This window comes from Helicoverpa zea, chromosome 21, assembly GCF_022581195.2.
Source record: "Helicoverpa zea isolate HzStark_Cry1AcR chromosome 21, ilHelZeax1.1, whole genome shotgun sequence".
NCBI classification, from domain to species: domain Eukaryota; kingdom Metazoa; phylum Arthropoda; class Insecta; order Lepidoptera; family Noctuidae; genus Helicoverpa; species Helicoverpa zea.
In genome coordinates this window covers 3,477,623-3,495,876 of record NC_061472.1, presented here as the reverse complement: position 1 = coordinate 3,495,876, position 18,254 = coordinate 3,477,623, and the positions used below count along the sequence as shown (strand labels likewise).

General features: G+C 34.3%; 1 protein-coding gene across 1 annotated transcript; it reads left to right on the top strand.

The window, feature by feature from the left end:
* Window positions 1-247: 247 nt before the first annotated feature.
* On the top strand, window positions 248-9,395 carry LOC124640968. Its single transcript, XM_047178957.1, has 6 exons — window positions 248-445; window positions 873-1,098; window positions 5,112-5,242; window positions 5,705-5,860; window positions 7,711-7,980; window positions 8,947-9,395. The coding sequence occupies exons 1-5, from the start codon at window positions 370-372 to the stop codon at window positions 7,899-7,901; spliced, it is 780 nt and encodes a 259-aa protein (XP_047034913.1). The 5' UTR covers window positions 248-369; the 3' UTR covers window positions 7,902-7,980; window positions 8,947-9,395.
* The last annotated feature ends 8,859 nt before the right edge of the window (window positions 9,396-18,254 follow it).

Genomic DNA, 18,254 nt, shown 5'->3' with positions numbered 1-18,254 from the left:
TAGATGAAGTCACAATTAATTTTTAATTTTATTTTTAACACTTATATCGGTGTATCGCCCCCATATTGGCAGTCCACGATAAAACAATTTGCATAATTATGTCACAACAAACTTACGACACCTGACGTCGTGCGCGTGTAGAAAGACTGAGACAAACGCGCGAACGCCGCCGCTGTCTACGGCCTTCTTCGACTAAGTCGCACCAATGAAATCACACCTTAAATCCTTGAAGTGTTGTTTAATCACTACGAAATTAAAGATCATTTAGACAAGCCAGCGAACATTCGTGTAACAGGCCTCGTATTCAACAGAAGTGTGTATTGCGTAAATTAGTGAAGAAAAAAAAGTGATTAATAAATAATAAAAACTATGTCGAAGTTCAGCCATCTTGTGTTTGTGGTGTTAAGTGTTTGTATCTATGGCAGCTTCCAGTTGATTCCTTTGCGTAAGTTCGGATTTTGAATTGCGTTCGAATTTTGAATGTAACTGGCGAGATTCATTGTTTGAATTTGGATTTGATGACTACCAACAATTTAAACGTGTTGTTTTAATTGTGATAAGATAATGTGCATCGTTACTTAAGTCGAAACAATGATGTGTGAAAATAATAGCTTCCATCTATGATATGATTTATGAAGATTTTTTTATCCCACAAAGGTTTTGAAAATAATTTTCACTTACCTAAGCATAAACGAAAATTCATAAAATCTATTGGTTTGAAATAATGATATATTAGGTTTTTTTAAAGGTTGTATATAAATTCTACGTCATTGTACATGTATTTAATTAAGCTCCCAGATATATTAACTAAAAATAACATCCCCTACTAGAAAAGCCGATTGCCCTAAAATTTTTTTTCATTCCTTTCACAGCTGACTACATCCACCCCTGTTCCGAGCTAAGCGATGAGTGCTTCACAAAAGCCACCCTGGACGCAATCCCGGGAATCGTGCAAGGAATCCCGGAGGCCGGGATCCCGCCCCTGGACCCGTTGTACTTGGACAAGAACATCAGTATGACCCTCCCCGGGAATCTGAAGATGACCTTTCACAATGCCAAGTTACAGGGACTCAGTTCGTGTATTCCTGATAAAGTTTCGTAAGTATCCTTTAAGAGGCTTTACCTTATTCTGTAGGTAGGTATCCATGGAGGTACTTGCCAGGTTCTTCCCTTAAAGACTTTGGAACTGTGCAACTTATTTTAACATATCAGAATAACAAAAATAAAAAAAATGTGGCCATATCGTGTTATAATATACTAGCCGTTTTCCCGCGGTTTCACCCGCGTCCCGTGGTAACTACTGCCCGTACCGGGATAAAATATAGCCTATGTTACTCGTGGATAATGTAGCTTTCGAATGGTGAAAGAATTTTTTAAAACTGTCCAGTAGTTTTTGAGCCTATTCATTACAACCAAACAAACAAAGTTTTCCTCTTTATAATATTAGTATAGATTTCTAGTACATATGTAAATACTTTCGACAAAGTTCCCGAAACTATACTAAAATTTGGCTATCAGCAAAAATAATGTCGCTCTTTACTTAGACGACTACCGAAAAATGTCAAGTAACTTTTGAGTATAAACTACCATTTTTGCAAACTCAAAAACACGTGAAGGCTAACGAATTCAAAATCTAACCTTTTTGGAAATCAAGGCCAACATACAGGAAAGGTTGCTTGTTTCACTTTTCCAAATTACTATATTATTAATTTGACCTATTAAATAAAAACCAGGTATTAATATTCTCTCCGTATATTTATTCAGATATCGACGCTTTTATTTCAAAGAAATACATACATTTAAATAAATAAATAGATACCTACTTAAAACATAAATTAAATTATGAAAAAAAACTTGAACGGAATATTACACACAAGTACGGAAATCATAAATTCACTACATTTAGGAAAACAAAAAAAAATGCAAAACCAAGTGCAGAACGGTAAAGGTTACACAAAGACCTAACCTTGAAAATGAACTCAAAATTACACTTTTTTTTCTAAATGCAAGCTAATTAGCATCATAAAACCAATTTTGAATTTATGCAATCGTAAAAAATATGCAGATGTACACTTACATTAAAATTGAGAGATATCCAGGCACAAAAATATAATAATAACGTTGGAAAAAAAATATGCACAAAAAAGTTTAAAAGCTGCTATAAAATTTATATTGTTATATTTTTCACCATTTATACATACAAGTATTTATTGTTTAATCATTCTATCTTACTGAATTGCTCAAGCAATCTACAAACACCTATAGCAGATTGCAAACTCATTTAAAAATCAACCTATATCCATATTAATCTCAAAACACTATAAATAAAATATATTTGAATACTAATATTATTCATATTTATAGAGGAAATATTTCTTTATAATATGCTCTAAAACAATCGATTTGAAAGAAATCTTACAGATGTACGGTCGTCTCCCCTTTCCACATATGGCTATATTTTTTTCCGGATACTGGAAAAATGTTAGGTTAAGGAGGTTAGATAGGCAGTCGCTCTATGGAAAACATTGTAGACTGGAAGCCGACCCCAACGTTGTTGGGAAAAGACTAGGCGATGAGATGATGACTGAAACAATTTCTACAGAACAAGGGTGTAACCGCGAGAAACATCCAGTATAAAATAAACATAAGATACGACAAATATTTCATACAACACATACATAGGCTTTAGAGTTTCTTCACCTATTGCAAAATATAGTGAGCGGAGGTCGTACAGAGCTAACCGACACTCAGATTCAGCTGCAACACAGTATTTTAAAACATATTGGGTAAACGCACCTAATTCCTGTGATTTTTGGCGACTTAGCTTGTATGGTAATGACAGGTTTCAAATATTTGAGACGGCAAATAACTATCTACAGTAATTCTAGAGCAAATTCTCTACAAGAAGGCTTAATTCGATAGCTTTTGCAAAATCGATATTTGTATGATTTGAGATTGACCGGCTCAGCAAATAAAATTTCGAAGTTACTTAAGTTAATAATTTTTATTGGACAGATTACAAAAAAATGACAAGTTTTTCCCTGATATCTGCTCCTTGCGGTATCTCCCACGTCATAGGAGAATCATTTCCCACAACCGGGACAAAAGTTGCCTGTCTTTTCTCAGGGTCTAAAATGTTTATCTATAAAATGCAGTGGTGAATCTTAATGAAATAATTAAATGTAAACATTCAAGTTATTAGATATCCATATTCACCCAAATCAGTATTATATCAAATAATTCTACAATATTCTAGAAGTTACAATCTGACCCCTACATGCATAGTCAATGATACAAGTAAGTTGCAACACTCTGAAATATTCAATACTTAGATATCATCGTCAGAACACGTCAATTATTTTCGCGAATAAATTGACATAATCTTGTGTTGTTATTTTATGCAATTTCGGTATTATTATGAGGTTTAAAATTGTTGTAATGTTGGTAAGTTTGTTTTTTCATTAGCATGGGGTTTTGAACAAAAATAAAATCTAATCTCCATTTTTAACGACCTATGTGGAGTTTATTAGATCTCATTTGTTAGTTTATTTATTTATTTCTCAACATATTTTTTACATTTTATATACACAAACTTGAACTACTTATCTTTATACAAAAATAAAATACTATATACAAAAAACTGCATTGCCACGTTGAATGGCAATGCTAATTCTTTGTCCAAAGAATAAGCCAGCCCTCTTAGATCTCATTATATTTTCTGCGAAAAACATGATAAATATATTTATATGTTAAAGAAGCTTTTGTATTGTTTTTATATAAGTACTTATAACGATATACTTATAACTTATAATATATGAAGATACTTATTTGAGAAACACGTAGCGACGAATATATTATTTACTTGCTAGCTACATAATACAGCATGGTGCGTAATAATGCTATTATAATATACGTTCTAAAGTATAAAGCGTCATTATCGCAAGGTTCATCCTAAATCGTGATACAATAGGGCACTTATAATAAACGTCTGAATCTCTGAACAATGAGTCATTGTTTGATGCTCATTTGATTTTAATAAACAGGAAAAGAAAATTAAGTACTTGGAAAAACCAGCCCTTCTTTTGGTAGATAGGAACTATACAGACCTTTATTTTTTTTTACTTTTAAATAACCTACAGAAAAAACGGATAATGAATATATACCCGGAAAATCTATTCATCTTCTAATCTTTCCCCAACTAGTTATTAATTTATATGACCCAATGACTGCCAAGGATTTGTGAGATGACGGCAGATAGAAGAGTATGGAAGAAGAAAACATGCTGCGCCGACCCCAAATGAAATTGGGATAAGGGCAGGAGGATGATGATGACTGTCAAGGATTGAAAAATAAAGCCAATATCAATCCCCATATTTTATGATACTATTGGTCTGTTACGATACCTCGAAATATAGACTTGTTGTCAGAGGAGGCACGTAGTGGTTATTAAATATTCAATATCAAACTGGAAACTCATATTTTAACAATAAAGTCATCATCTGAGGATAATAACAAGTATAAGTACCTACTAAAATCTAATTAAGTAGTTGGATTTCCTTGTTTTAATTACACAGAGGTGGAAATCTGTGATGTCCATTGACTAACAATTAGACGTGTCACCCTACTTACACATTCTCGTAAGTCTTCAAAATAATATGATTCACGTATTCTCGGAAAATGCTAAACAGTTGATCCCTAACACATTTGTCTGTTTAGCAGTAACTAAACTGGTATTTTCCCATTCAACTTCAGTTTTGGGTAAAAGGGCTGGCTATTTATTTTCATGTCACAGCGTAATTTTATTTTATTATTTTATTTTATTACATAGGAACAGCAAACAGCCAGAATATACAATATACAGCAGAAATAAAAACATGCATAATTAAAATTAACAATATTCTAGCCCACAATACTGTTCACAAATAAACAAAAGTATAAAAAACATAAAAATACGCTAGGATAACTTACACTAGGTACAAATTAATAATGTAAAAGTATTCAGGTCTTATTATTATTAATTTTGGTGCAGCTGCTTTGGAGCAGCATCTTTTTCCAAAGCTAACCTCACTTTCTATATATCTGCATTAATAATCTATATTCCCTGGTAACAGATCCCGTCGAAAGAAGCGCACATTCGTGTTCGACATGCACTGCAACTTCACTGTGAGCGGTCAGTACAGCCTGTTGGGGCGACTGCTACTCTTCAACCTTGACACTGAGGGACAGGCCAAGATTAAGATCTGTAAGTTTACACCACTTTCTCACTGCGTATATTATTGCGCATTTACAGTACTCAGTTTTTATACGTGCGACATATTCAGAGTCCAGGCGTCATCTCTGTAGGCGTCAATAGGCGTCAAGTAGATGTATTAATTTAGACTCTTAGACTTGTTATCTAACACGGAATAAATGTTACAAGTATTTTATGTGTTATCCCCATGCAGGAAAGGGGTTACTTTAAGTTTTCTTTCAGCTAGATATCGTTTCACACATAACATCACACTTGACCTTGACTTATGACGTTCTGTACCTCATTCAACTAGTTTGCGATGCTACATTTGACGTCAAACCAAATTTGAATCTTCCTTCAATAACTTTTGGATGATTCGAAAATATGCTTGAATAAATGGTTCCCTCTTTCGACCATTTTAAGTTCAAAATCTTTACACTTTTCCTGTATTTATTAAACTATAAACCTATACAGATAACCAGCGCATTCGCCTAGAAGTGGTGGAGCGAGTGCTGCTGAACGACCAGGGCGAGGGTCACTACAAGATCAACTCCTACAAGTACAAGGCTGACTACGGAACAGACCTCAAGCTGAACCTCACTAATCTCATCAGAGGCAACCCGCAGATCAGTGAGTAGTATTAATTTACCTTTATAGTACAGTATACAATGTACCTAAAAAAAGTCGTGATGGCCTAGTGGGTGAACCAACCTCTCGAGTATGAGGGTGTGGGTTCGATTCCAGTTCAGGCAAGTACCAATGCAACTTTTCTAAGTTTGTATGTACTTTCTAAGTATATCTTGGACACCAATGGCTGATAAGAAAGGTGAAGGAAAACATCTTGAGGAAACCTGGACTATTTAGTCTGAAATCACCAACCCGCATTTTGCAAGCGTGGTGATTAATGCTCAATCCTTCTGTGTGTGAGAGGAGGCCTGTGCCCAGCATCCCACTGGACGATAAAAGGGATGTAACAGATATATTGTCCCTATATAAAGTAAAAACTCCAGGATAAACAAAGTAAGAGGAACTGAAAGGCTATCAGACTTGTACAGACTAAAATTGAGCTTTGTTCCTCCCTTTATAAACCAGGGCCTCGGTAACTGTCGTGAACAATCGACCCTTAACCACAGATTACTATAATAGTTACTGCCTTAACGACTAAACTAAAATAACTAAATACCTTCGCATGATACATATGAACTCAAATTGCATTCGATGAACTTGACTATTAATGCCAAAGTCTTGTGAAATCGCATCCATCATGCTCGTAGCAACAATTAAATATTGCATTGAAAAGGCTAGTTTGTTAAATTCTTTGTGTAAAATATTATACATAAATACCTATCACATAATATTACAACTGCAATAATATTATTTAAATTAAACAAAAACGATTTGTTTGTTTTTATAATCTTTTTTCATTGTCATTCTAACAAAATTCCAGTACCTAAGTAGAAAAACTCGTGTTTGTGCAGAAATTGCGTATTTACTAAGATCATAGTACAATAACGTAAATAGGATAAATTGTAAGTTATGCATTATGAACACGACAGAGAATATTTGGCCTTCAATACTTATCTTAATTTTCATTTATAGTGGTTCTTGCATAAATAGGTACCTGTCAGTGTAATGTAGTTTTATACTAGTGGCATAGTTTCAGGTTTACTGATATTAGATATAAACCTATTTTTTTAACATATTTTTGCTTAAACACGCTAATCTCTGAAACTCGGAAAATCGGCTCTTATTTGAAAAAATATGCAAGTGTTAGATAGCCCGTTTATCGAGGCAGGCTAACCAGGTCTTATATCCGGTTGCGTGAAGCAGTTCTCATCAACTGATAGCCAAAACTAGTACCTATAAAGAGCGTGTTAAAAAATAAGATAAAACCATTTCACGATCACAAAAATACTTAACAGTCTTATCTTTTTTTTTCAATCGCATCTAAAAATAAAATCACAGTACGTACATAGATTCTTCGCGAAAATAATTTCCTTACATACCATAAGGTCTGCCTACCCTTGTATTGTCCGCTTCATGCGTACATATTACGGCCAAATATCGCCCTTGACCGCTTTCAACGAACTAACTACCAAATATTGACCAATGTTCAATGTCATGTTATGGCAAAGTCAATGTTAAATCGCTATGGGGTTATTTCTATTGGTAAAATAGTTGGGCACGTACGGCACATAATAAACTAGTGTGTGTTCGCAAATAGATATTAAAATTGATTTTTTCTCGGAGTTTCTGGTCCAATTGGTTTTTTATGACTTGACAATCGTACACCATCATTTGTTTTTATAAATATGTTGGCTACAGTTCAAAAATTATGTAAGAGGAAATATAGGTATGACACAAAATATTTACAATTTATAATCAATTTACTTAGTTCCTTTAGTGATTGTGATTTTCAAAGTTGGCGTTAAAATAATTTTGTTGGTAATTTTTCTTTAAAATAGTATTTTTTTCCTCAGGTGCAAACGTGCTTCAAGTCCTAAATGCGGATTCTCAAGCGCTAGCGAAAGACTTCGGCGGCCCTATTCTGGACTACGCCATTGATTACGCCATGAATGTAACGCAGAAATTCTTCGACGCGTACACTTACGACCAAATATCGCACGTGCCTTTGACTGAAGATTTCTTTGAAAAAGAAGAAAAGCATTAAATTAAAAAGCCCATTTCTTCAAAAAAGAAAAAATAATTCTAAGGTTGTACGAGATTGTAAAGTTACCAATACAGTGATTATACTTCGGCCGTTCAGAGAATGCGTTCCTGACACCTATCAGTTAGTCACGACTAGTGATGGGCACAACATAACACTGAGTTCGTTACCGTTCCTTCAAAATGAACCGCCGCATTATTTTAAGATTATTTTCGTTTTAAATTGGCGGAATCATTTGTTTTATATTTTAGTTATTTAAGTGGAAACCAAAAAAAGGTAATATTCATATAATAAAATTGTTTTATTTATTCTTTGTTACAAGTACATTGAATTGAATGTGCGAACAGAATATTAATCAGACTCCGATTTGCTTGAGGAGGTGGTGTCTTCATCATCATCTTCGCCTACATGTATAATTATATTATTATCAATAACAGAATCAATCCTGATATCTCGGTCTAACAAAAGCCGGGTAATCAAATAAAAACAGATCGAAAACACTTGAAAAACGTGGTCTATGCGCACGAAACGACAACGGACGACTGTTTTAGCGTCACAAAATGGCGGCCCATAACGCCATTTGGGGTTACCATTTTTAATCTAAGTATAAAAATGCGGTTTGGTCATAGTTTTATTTTTATTTTTCATAAAAGTTATAATTAAGTCTTATAGTCCATTATTTTCCAATTCTTAAAAAGAAAATCAAAACGTATTATTTTATATTATAACTGTATAAGAACAGATTACGATACTTGCCTGTTATTTTTAGCACAGCACTACAAAATATAAACCGCTGACATAACCTTGTAATAGCGCAGTATAGATTTAGAAAAATATTGTTTACCAAGTTATTTGACACTCAGTTTGGCACAAAATTATAACATTCATTGATTATTGATATAATAATGTTGTTTTAATGCTCCTCAATTGTTAAAACGGTAAACAACCAGCAAAAATATTTTTATCGTAACTGCAACGCCATTGCAAAGTTACGTCGTCAGTTCAATCGCGACGTGTCAGGAACGCATTCTCTGAATGGCCGAACTATAATTGATTGATTATCCAGAATAAGACTACATTTCGAAATTCAAATGTTGAAAATTGTGTAAATTTTTTTTTTTTAATTTGTTCGGTGGAGTTCTAATTTTAAAATCAATCATATTACTTTTTTGTTTATTTTTTAAATGAAATCTAATATTAGCAATACGATAGCTTGTATATGGTTCTAACATGTTCAATTGAAAAGTACATGTTTTGTCATTTGTGATAATATTTAAAATTTAATATAATTAGGATTTAGAATTAAGAAGTAGATAATATTAAGAACCAGATTTTTTAGTTTAATTTTTTCATTATTTTATATTTTGAACAAAATCAATTGCGTATGTATTTACCAGTGAGTTTTAGTTTACTAGATGTAGGTAAGATCAAATTATAAAAACGAATGTTTGTTAATTAATAGTAAGTACCTAAATAAAGAATTTAGATAATTTTGTATGTTAACCTTTATTTTTCCCTCACTCTCCCTTAACAATCCTGAATAGTAAAATGGTAGTCCTTTCTATCATTATCCTATGCATACCTACACCTTCTAATCTTAAAAACAGATTAGATAGGTAAAGTTTTTGTGGTAAGACGGTAACCGTCTTACCACAAAAACTTTTAAACGTCAGTTTATGCCTTGTCTAAAAAAATGTCAAATTATGACGTTGACATATGGTTCATTTTGCAGCCAAATTTTTTTTAGACAAGTGTAAAACAGGGGTTTAAGTTTTTGTAGTAAGGCCATTCGTATATAATTTATTTTTTAATAATTATCGAATATAAACACACTAATAACACAACTTAACCACACAAACGCCTCGGCACGCCAATACACGTGGGACCTGCAAGCACTCTTGCGCAAGTGATGCACCCCGCTCCTGCGCGTTACGTCACAGATGTGCAGATTGCGATACGGATGACTCATTATGTTGTGCTTTGTCAATTAGGATGGTATTAAGGGTTTGTTGGTATAAAGAAAACTTTGCAATTTTATGGTAAAATATGGAATGACACTGTTGAAACAAAGGAAAAACGTGACAAAAAATATCAAAAGTCAACGATGGACGCTAAAACGTCAAAATGTCGAAATTCGCATAACGCATGCCTATAAAAGGGCCTTACGTATACAAGGTGTTGATTTGCATTTGTGCCATAGTTCAGGAGGAGGACATACAATACGTAAATAATCGATTGGAATTACAGTAGATGGGAAATAACTAATATGCACTGCTTTTTTTGTCATTGTAATGTCGTGGTATTTCCGAAGTAATCCAATTTTATGAATGAAATTTATGAGTGATCTTTGCGTATGCTTTGTGTTTGCGTTTGTGTGAGGGTGCAGCACGGTTTTAACGCCAGTAACATACGCGCTAAGTTTAAATAAGGCTAGATGACATTTATGGAATTCCGAAAAAAAATTAAAGAAAAAAAATTTCGTACCAATTTTTTTATTGAATTGGGTCGAGAATCATTAGCATAATTACCTCCTTGAATATGGCACGGATGCAAATCAACAGCTTGTATATAAAAATATATCAATAAGTAAGTATGTCTGCCTAATGTAGCTTCAAAGAAAGAAGAATAAAAGAGCTCTCTCAAAGTTAGCACTCTTCCTGAATCCCAAACTTTGAGTTAAGTAGATAGTCTATTCTTCGACGACCTCGATGGCGCAATGGTCATCATGCCGCCGGACCGCAGAACCTGAGGTCCCGGGTTCGATTCCCGGTTCGGTCGACATTTGTGTGATGAGCATGCTTGTTGGCCGTGGTCTGGGTGTTATGATATGTATTTATAAATATGTATATATGTAGCTATATGTAGTTTATCAGTTGTGTTAGCACCCATAACACAAGTTAATTAATAACTTACCATGGGGCTAACCGACCGTGTGTGAAAAAGGTGTCCCGACATTATGTGTCCCGACATTATTCTTATGTTTCCTGCATCATGAAAATCTCAATGATAATTCAAAAACACCATACCCTAATTCTACACTACTTTTCCAGTTACGGAACTAGGTAAATAATTTCTTCAATCAAAAGTTTTCAATTTCCTTATCACACAGGCTACACTTGTTACAAATAAACTGACCCAATTAAAGATTTCCCACAATCATATCTACAAGTTGCCGTCAACGTTCATATCTGCCCACGATGCACTTTCTCCGCGCATCGGACCTGCATTGCGAGGGCTGTGCACTTAGAATGTTTAGACAACTGGAGCCGAATATTAACACGAATGTATCGAAAAAGACTGCCAAATTAGAATTAAATCCGTAAAGAAAAGATCAAACATAAGCATAAACTTGACGCACTAATAAGTCAAATATTGTAACCATTTTTGTATTGAAAACAGGAGTTACGGAGTTTTTTGCCGGTTCTTCTTCATAAGATCCTCTTGGAACCGGCTTACCCGGTCCTAAATAGACTAAATAGAGACTCCCTCCTAGATATATCAATATATCTCGTAAGAACCGATGATAGTTCTATATGAAATAAAAACCTTAGACTTTACACCCAGTAAAGGAAGACATTGGCGTCTCTTTTTGGTTAAATGCTCTTAGCGTGTACCCACCCGCGCACAATTGCTCTCAATTTGCCTGTAGCTATCGTGAATAATGCGAGCCTGTTATGCCGGATTTATAAGCTTACTAAACTATGGTATTGTCTTATATGGTATGATGTAATAGGTACTTTAAGAAAGGGTGTGATTAACAGTCTTAAGTTCTAGTAAATTGTATTCCTCTTTTGACTATAGACATATGTGAGATTAGAAGAACTACTGAATTAAGCAAAACAGTCATGATGACGTGCTGTACATGATCAGAAAAAATGAATTACATTACGAAGGACCGTAGCGAGTGCGGGGAAATAGATTTTTCATCCCACCATCTCGAAAATAGTAGTGTTACTCTTCAATATCTAAGTGCAAAAGCCATTTTCATCTTCTAGAGCTGCAAAGTGATTTGAATTTAGAACTTCGACTCGCTACGCTCGTGTTTCAATTTTAGAATCCTTCGCTTGCTCGGTCATCAAAATTGAGCCCACAGTTAATAAATTCTTATTTCATCTGACGCAACATTCAATGACCCTAAAAAATTACTAAACTCTTATACGGCCTCAAACTTTGTTTCAACAAATCCATAACACTGAAACATAAGAGCCACTCCTTCAGTTTTCAATGCAAACAGTAAAATTTAAATAAAAATATAAACAATAAAATATATCATCCACATTACTCTTCAAATAAAATACACAACAGATATCCTTGTACAAAATATTCACATAAACCACTAACTTAGTACAAAACTACATTTATTTCCCGCAAATCTAATTTCCTTTTTGAAATATCATCAAACCCAGTTTATTTGTTGTAGCAACATTGAGAAAGCCATTTATTTCTGTCATCTGGCATTCGTTCAGTATTTGTGGAGTCACGCGAATTGTACTGTCGTCTGAAAACTTCGGAAAAGTTTACGTCTCATTTTGTTTTATTTTCTTGGTTTGTACTGCGGGTTCTGTGATGGTTATGATTAAAAGAGAATAAGAACATTCTTCATTAGAAATTAAGAGGCTCTAAAAATAAAACTTCAGAATCTATACTATATATTCTAAAGCTTATATGTGTCTACCACGATACACCTTCTTATTCATGTCATCTTTCAGAAAATCAGTCCGTATTTTCTTCGGTTTTCCTCTCCCTCTTCTTGCGTGTGTTTCATCCTTTCGCAATACATGAACATACCATGACAACCGTTGGCTTCTCATCTTTTCTGTAACTGGAGCTATTTTCAGACTTCTTCTAATGTAATTATTCCTAACTTTATCCATTTTTGTCACACAACACATCCATATCAACATTTCCATTTCCACTACATGCACTCTCTTCTCATCCCCCTTTCAGCAAACCGGTAAAAAATTACAATGCATCAAAAGAACCCAGAAAAAACCTTCCAGTCACAATAACAAATGATTCAAAGCCAACAAACGGACTGCAAAAGCTCCATTACTCGTCTACGATAGCAATTTATTTGCAAAAGTAAATAAAAATCGCATAATTCAAAACAAACGGAGGCTGAATGCAATATAACTTGGATTCACGAAACTTTATGCTGAAAAGCTAATAAAATGGCCGTTGAACTTTGTTGGTCACGATATAAGTACATAGTGTTCAATGAAACTGTTAAGAATAGCTACATTGATATGTTTTACCTCGTCATTGAAGATTATGCGAAAATTGATTTATAATCCTAAACGATTGTGTAGACTCTTGAGATATATCCCACCCAAAACAAAAATGTGAAAGACTGCCAAGTTCGATAATATGGGAATGCTTCGCCTATAAAAGAAGTGAGATCTGAATAAGTACCAAGTTCCATACACATACCTCAGTTAAAAATAGTTGCTTTTTAATGATGTTACTTGGCAAGTTTTAATAGAAAATTAAATACTTGATTCATTGCGTTTAGTAGGTTTATAACGGTGTATGAAAACTTGCCAAGTAACATCATTAGCAAGCAACTATTTTTAACTGAGGTATGTGTATGGAACTTGGTACTTATTCAGATCTCACTTCTTTAATAGGCGAAGCATTCCCATATTATCGAACTTGGCAGTCTTTCACATTTTTGTTTTGGGTGGGATTTCATTTATTTTTGTAAGGTTGTTTATTTTATTTTTTTCTTATGATGAAGTTAGTTAAAGGAATGTCTCATTTATACTATCTTTTAGATTTTTTAATATGCACTATGTTTCTTACAAAGAAATGAACTAGATTAACTAAATGGACTAGATTTACCAACTGACTGACATGACATGTTATCATATATTATGTTCGTGGATCAAAGTTACACATTCGTTATTTTCGAAAGTGATTCACACTTGGCCGTTTTCAGATTTTTATTTTACTTCTAACTACACTATTTTACTTCTAACTAAACTAAATACAAACCATTCGAAGATATATTATATAAATATAGATAAATTTAGTTCGTTTTAGTTCCTTAGGGGTATAAATTTACACCGGGTATAAAACACCTTCATTATTTTGAAACCGACTCACACTTGGCCATTTTCAGATTTTTCCCTTTACCTTGACATAAAGACCTACCTCCATGCCAAATTTCAAGTCAATACGACCATTGGAAGTGTTCTAGGTTTTTGATGAGTGAGTCAGTGAATCAGTCAGTCAGTGAGTGTATAGTAAAAATAGCGATTTTCTGACGTCAATATCTCAAGACCTACAATAGGTATATTAATGAAATTTTGTATTTTAGATAAGTGAGGGGGTCTCAATAGATACTAGAAATTTGATATGCGTAAATAAAATAGATTTTGAGTTACAGGGGGGTCGAATTTGGCCCGAAATGGTTCGTGTAATATAACCCACGGCCGGTGTGTCGCTTTTTTTGCTCGAACTTGGCGGACACACTGCCGTGTGTCTAGATGCCTGTTGTTTGCACCTGTAATGGATATGAATGTCACAAATTATATGGTCAACCAACATACTCATTTTATATTTTTCGGTTACAATCACCCGGATAAAAAATATACCTTCCTCAATAAATTGGCTAACAGTGAAGAATTTTCCAATCGGTACGGTAGTTCCTGAATTTAGCGCATTCAAGCGAACTCTTCAATTTTTTTAATAGTAGTATTGTGGTTGAACCTTATACTTAAACCCTAAGTAATTCTTCCAAAGTTTTCGTTTTCAATGTTTTACGGAATTAGTTACTCAGTATCCAAATTCCCCGCATATCCCTCACCTAATTCGGTAGACAACGACAGACATATCCTACGATTATATTTTTAACATCGTCAATGGGGTGCGAAATATTCCTGAAGATAAATTGACGAATGACGATGGATGTCTTTTTTTGTCGATACGCCTAATGATCTCGTGATTTTTTACGGGAATGTTAGAAAAATAAAAGAAGTTCCTGCTGTTCTGTTATGGAAAAAAACAGGAAGTTATAAATAGATAACTGGACTTGTTATACTTGCCCATGTAACTGGGTTAAGGTGGTCAGATAGACAGTCCCTCCTTGTAAAACACTGGACTAAAACATGGTTGGGAAAAGGCTAAGCAATTTTCTTTTGTTCTAAGGTTCCATTATTTTTACAAAGCAAATTACAAACACCGAAATTCATAAGAACAAATAACGCACGAAAGCCTTCTTTACAGTCGAGTAAAAATCATTTCCATGTTCTCATTACCCATATGCCGACTTAATTAATATGGCTAGATCAACAGACAAAACCATATTGTCATATTGCCAACACCATAAGGACGTTATGGCTACCATAACAAGTTCTGCCATATCCTCATATGAAGCAGAATTTGGCAAGCTGCATAATGACCACTAATATTGTCGACAAATGCCATTTTCAACGTTTGCGAAAGCAATTGATATTGTTTTGAGGTTTTCTTAATGGATGTTAGGCAGAATTTAACTAAATATAAAAGAAAATTCTCCATTCAAGAAATTTTCCAACTGATGATAATGTCCTGTATAAACTCTCTAACTATCGCTAGTATTACAGACAGATTTCATTTCTTATTTACCACAAATTGAGATCCAGCCGATCTAGAACATGATTTAAGACTTCAGAGCAACACAAAAAAAACTGAAGTTGTGTTCTTACACTAATACTTAAAACTGTTAAATTCTATCATTTGGCTTATCTGCACTCATCAGAGTCATTCATAGGCAAGGTATAAAGAGAACTTTCGATAAGTTTCATCATAAATGTTCTAAAACTATCCACTAAAACTACCCATATAGATCCGTCATATTCATACCCACAAAAGCCATGGTGTCCACTAGCTTTCCCATTGAGCCAAACTGCTCAATTATCCGGCGGCGAGTGTAAATTTAGCCAGATCAATAGCCTGGAGTCTGGCTGGCTAATGGCTTATACAGTCGCGCACACACTGACTAAAGTTAATACAATTAAATATTCACCAACCTTTTAACGCTAGACTTCCAGGTTTTACGCTGAAAGCTTTTTAACAGGCGACAACAAAAGTTGTATTTTTTTGTAAAATGTCTGTGTAAAATTTTTAGTGAGGGTAGAATGGGCCACTATTTTTATAAGGGAATCCGGTTGCTCAATTATAAAAGGATATTCTGAAGCTGATAGTGTATAGGTAACACAGGTCTGCTTATACGTTGGTTTAGTTTGGCTGTTAGAGAACCCAACTCTAGGTTAAGCTCGCCTTTGTGCATAACCTCTCTGTATTTTTTGTGTACATATTTAAATATTTGTAAGTACAATGAAGGATAATAATTGAAATCAGAAAATAAAAGATGACCAATTTATCTAGACTGCACAGTGCACATCATATTTCATCGCACTAAGAAATTATAAAGTTTTTTTTAAACTACTAATCAATGATCCTAATAACTTTTCTCGCCCACAGTACATAAAACAATATTTCAGGTACAAGCGATTGTCTGGCGTGCTCCGTACTTTAATTAATAACAGCATTCAAATTAATTACCGGCCAGTTCGGATAATAACCGTGAGTCATGGCACTATACCCGGTTATTGCCCGGGCAAAGTGGACAATGGGCTTTGGAAGTCAGTTTTATGGTGTTCGAGTGTAATGGAATGGTGGTGATGGGATGAGATATGTGGTGTTTTGGAATTTAACTTGCAATTGAAAAGGAATGGTGGTTCGACCGTTCTGATAAATGGTTATTATTCTATCGATTGATGTAATGTATCAAGGACAAAACGGTTGATTGCAAATTCTTTGAGATATAGGTACTATACCCAATGGCACTATTATTCGTTTTCCAGTTAACTAACAGCATGAAAGAAAAACTCTACGAGCTTTCCCAGGTTTCAGTCTACATTATCTTTAAACCAAATATCCTGTAAAACTGCACAACAAAACTAAAAGAGACAGTAAAATGAAAATTCCGAACTAATGTTACGTAACATGTAAGCATCCTGTCTTAACGGTTGCACTTACAATTATTACTCGAACAAGCTCAACACATCGTCACCTACTTACTAACAAGAGACAAAGGAACTAGGTTAACAGACAGACTTGAAGGACTTCTTAGAGAAATTGCTGAAGCCACACTAATACTAGATTACTTAAACTTGTATCCGATACAAATTCTTACTTTATTTACAAATGCGAATATGTAAGCTGTCTGGTCTGATATATCAATCCCTACTAATATTATAAATGCGAAAGTAACTCTGTCTGTCTGTCTGTCTGTTACGCTTTCACGTCTAAACCACTGAACTGATTTTAATAAAATTTGGTACAGAGATAGATTTGACCTTGAGAAAGAACATAGGATAGTTTTTATCCTGGACTTTTGAAGAGTTCTCTTGGAAACGCGATATAACCGAACTAAACGCAGGCGAAGCCGCGGGCGGATGCTGGTCTATATAAATAATATGGGACACATGTATCGTTGTTCTTTTCATTTAGAGTATATACTCACCCTGCTGTAGGTAATATTTAAATAGCAATTAAGGTAATCAAGCAGCAAAAAGGAACTACGATTTACACACAACATTAGTGACAGATTATACCACACAGCCTTAAAAAAGCAAAGCGAAAACGTAATGCGTCACATACTCTTAGTTCCTATATTTTTTCCTATATCCGTGACAAAGTCGCTCTCACAATAATCTCCCTTTTGAAAAAAAAACTCAAAAAACGTATGTTTGTCATAACAAAATCATCACGTAAATGAAACACACGTTTCGCGTTATTTTAGTGCACGGCACGTGGTACCGACATTTGACACGAGGCTTTTTGTGCCTCGTGCCTTTTTTGTGCCTTTTGCCTCGAAGCACCCCTAACTATTTGATTTCACCGTAAAAAGTGAGAGGATACACTTATCTTTCGCGCGAACGATATGTTATCGCTTATGGAAATGTGGTTCTCAAAGCTACAGTTTTAATTTAGGTTATTAAAATACCTAGGTGTGATTCGCAGCACGGAGTAAACGGCTCTTGTCGGAATCTGGTTAGCTGTAAAAATAAAATGAAAAAAAAAAGTACATATTTTTTTAATAATTAAATTCTATGTGTTAGATTTACAACAACGTTAAACTTCAGATTTTAATTATACATATGGGAAAAATGAGCTCTTGTTTTCGCGCTACTTATTAAATTACAACATCAAGCTCTTGATCCCATTATTTGGACGGTCCACGTTAACTTTGAGTACCTCAGACCGTCAAACCCCTACTGACAAGTCGTCTAGCTGGTAAAGACATCTGTCATTCCACACTACACTACTATTTACACACCCCTGTGTTTTAAACTTCGCTACTTATAG